General features: G+C 34.5%; 1 protein-coding gene across 1 annotated transcript in view; it reads right to left on the bottom strand.

Annotated features, from left to right (window-relative positions):
* Window positions 1-3,687, bottom strand: part of LOC111089742 (protein KIAA0556-like) — a gene marked incomplete at its 5' end in the record, with an annotated part of 34,052 nt that overhangs the window by 24,215 nt on the left and 6,150 nt on the right. The window contains one exon of the mRNA XM_022402758.1: window positions 2,249-2,414. Coding sequence (XP_022258466.1) covers window positions 2,249-2,414 — 166 coding nt within the window. The remainder of the gene's footprint in view (window positions 1-2,248; window positions 2,415-3,687) is intronic.

Here is a 3,687-nt window from a genome sequence, read left to right as displayed (position 1 = left end):
ACTATTCCATGGTAAAGACGTGTAAAAGTAGTGGGTTCTAAACTAATTTGGTAGCACTATTCCATGGTAAAGACGTGTAAAAGTAGTGGGTTCTAAACTAATTAGGTAGCACTATTCCATGGTAAAGACGTGTACAAATAGTGGGTTCTAAACTAATTCGGTAGCACTATTCTATGGTAAAGACGTGTACAAGTAATGGGTTATAAACTAATTAGGTAGCACTATTCCATGGTAAAGACGTGTACAAGTAGTGGGTTCTAAACTAATTCGGTAGCACTATTCCATGGTAAAGACGTTTAGAAGTAGTGGGTTATAAACTAATTCGATAGCATTATTCTATGGTAAAGACATACAAGTAGTGGGTTATAAACTACATAAAGAAATTCAGTAGCAATATTCTATGGTAAAGACGTGTACAGGTAGTGAGTTATAAACTAATTTGGTAACATTATTCTATGGTAAAGATGTGTAAAAGTAGTGGGTTATAAACTAATTCGGTAGCACTATTCCATGGTAAAGATGTGTAAAAGTAGTGGGTTCTAAACTAATTCGGTAGCACTATTCTATGGTAAAGACGTGCACAAGTAATGGGTTATAAACTAATTCGGTAGCACTATTCCATGGTAATGACATGTAAAAGTAGTGGGTTCTAATCTAATTTCCATGGAATAGTGCTACCACTTGTACATGTGTTTAAGTGGGTTCTAAACTAATTAGGTAGCACTATTCCATGGTAAAGACGTGTACAAATAGTGGGTTCTAAACTAATTCGGTAGCACTATTCTATGGTAAAGACATGTACAAGTAGTGGGTTATAAACTAATTCAGTAGCACTATTCCATGGTAAAGACGTGTAAAAGTAGTGGGTTCTAAACTAATTAGGTAGCACTATTCCATGGTAAAGACGTGTACAAATAGTGGGTTCTAAACTAATTCGGTAGCACTATTCTATGGTAAAGACGTGCACAAGTAATGGGTTATAAACAAATTCGGTAGCACTAATCCATGGTAATGACATGTAAAAGTAGTGGGTTCTAATCTAATTTGGTAGCACTATTCCATGGTAAAGACATGTAAAAGTAGTGGGTTCTAAACTAATTTGGTAGCACTATTCTATGGTAAAGACGTGTAAAAGTAGTGGGTTCTAAACTAATTAGGTAGCACTATTCTATGGTAAAGACGTGTACAAGTAGTGGGTTATAAACTAATTCCGTAGCACTATTTTATGGTAGAGATGTATACAAGTAGTGGGTTATAAACTAATTAAACTAAATCGGTTGCACTATTCTATGGTAAAGACATGTACAAGTAGTGGGTTATAAACTAATTCAGTAGCACTATTCTATGGTAAAGACGTGTAAAAGTAGTGGGTTCTAAACTAATTAGGTAGCACTATTCTATGGTAAAGACGTGTACAAGTAGTGGGTTATAAACTAAATAAACTAATTCCGTAGCACTATTCTATGGTAGAGATGTATACAAGTAGTGGGTTATAAACTAATTAAACTAAATCGGTTGCACTATTCTATGGTAGAGATGTATACAAGTAGTGGGTTATAAACTAATTAAACTAAATCGGTTGCACTATTCTATGGTAAAGACGTGTACAAGTAGTGGGTTATAAACTAATTAAACTAATTCGGTAGCACTATTCTATGGTACAGACGTGTACAAGTAGTGGGTTATAAACTAATTAAACTAATTTGGTAGCACTATTCTATGGTAAAGATGTGTACAAGCAGTGGGTTATAAACTAATTAAACTAATTCGGTAGCACTATTCTATGGTAAAGACATGTACAAGTAGTGGGTTATAAACTAATTCGGTAGCACTATTCTATGGTAAAGACGTGTACAAGTAGTGTGTTATAAACAAATTCGGTAGCACTATTCTATGGTAAATACATGTACAAATAGTGAGTTCTAAACTAATTAAATTAATTTGGTAGTAGGTCTAAGGCATCTGCACATGGAAGTAAGCTTAACTGTGTGAAGACGTGGCATATCTCTAAGCCAGATGCACATGGAAGGTAGCTTAGCTGTATGAAGAAGTGGCATATCTCTGAGGCAGATGCACAGGGAAGGAAGCTTAACAGTGTGAAGAAGTGGGGTATCTCTAAGGCAGATGCACATGGTATGTATCTTAACAGTGTGAAGAAGTGTGGTATCATCACAGAAACTAATTGGATGAACTAAAGAAAACTAACTTATAAGGCTAAGAATTATAAGATATTAATGTTTGTACTTACACCTCTGTAAGAATCCTCTAAAGATGCATTATAATTCCACACTCGAAGACCACTAATACTCAAAGGTTGACCAAAAGAAACAGTTATAGTAGGAGGGCAGTGATCTACGAATTCTATACACCACATATGTTCTTCAGACACTGTTAAGTTTTCTCCATCAATTACTCTGTAATGATTATATAAATCAATAAATACTTTCAACTGAAACTATTGTAAGTTTGTCTCATTGTACTTTTTTGTTTTGTTAATGAGAATTATTATGTGGCATCTCTAGTTATACAAACACACATTGAAGGAAAAGTCTGCAGACTTCAAATACAAAAAAATGTACAGAATTTGTAGGACATGAGAGATTCTGTCAATCTACATACACTGTAATCTATCTGTGGATTATATGCCACATAATTTTGTTAATCAACTTACACTATAGTCTGTTTATATAATCTCTACAACTTCAGTCTGTCAATCCACAAATACTTACACTACATTCTTCCTGTATAATGTCTGCTATGTTATCCACTTACATTACAGTCTACCACTATAGTGTGACAGGATAACATAACAGACATTATACAGTAGACTATAGTGTGACAGGATAACATAGCAGATATTAAACAGTAGACTGTAGTGTGACATGATAACATAGCAGACATTAAACAGTAGACTGTAGTGTGACAGGATAACATAACATACATTATACATAAGACTGTAGTGTGACAGGATAACATAACATACATTATACAGGTAGACTGTGATGTAAGTGGATAACAGAGCAGACATTATACACTACTGTATAATTTATGCTTTGCTATCCTGTTACACTATAGTCTACTGTATAATTTATGCTTTGCTATCCTGTTACAATATAGTCTACTGTATAATATCTGTTATGTTTTCCTGTCACACTATTGTCTACTGTATAATTTATGCTATGTTATCCTGTCACACTATAGTCTACTGTATAATTTATGCTATGTTATCCTGTCACACTCTAGTCTACTGTATAATTTATGCTATGTTACCCTGTCACACTATAGTCTACTGTATAATGTCTGCTATGTTATCCTGTTACACTATAGTCTACTGTATAATGTCTGCTATGTTATCCTGTCACACTATAGTCTACTGTATAATTTATGCTATGTTATCCTGTCACACTATAGTCTGCTGTATAATTTATGCTATGCTATCCTATTACACTATAGTCTACTGTATAATGTCTGTTATGTTATCCTGTCACACTATAGTGGGAAGCATATATAGCACAATTTGAGCTACTGGCAGAAATGAATGGATGGACAGAGGAGCAGAAAGCAGTATATCTGGCAACGAGCTTGAAGGGACAACCACTGGAAATAATTAGACAGTTGTCAGCAGACGACAGACACGACTATAGAGCACTGCTAGCTGCTCTAGAACTCGGGTACGGAACACAAAAT

The sequence above is a fragment of the Limulus polyphemus genome, unplaced genomic scaffold (assembly GCF_000517525.1).
Source record: "Limulus polyphemus unplaced genomic scaffold, Limulus_polyphemus-2.1.2 Scaffold7241, whole genome shotgun sequence".
NCBI classification, from domain to species: domain Eukaryota; kingdom Metazoa; phylum Arthropoda; class Merostomata; order Xiphosura; family Limulidae; genus Limulus; species Limulus polyphemus.
Note: the sequence above shows the minus strand (reverse complement) of the source record. Positions and strands in the feature narration are given on the sequence as shown.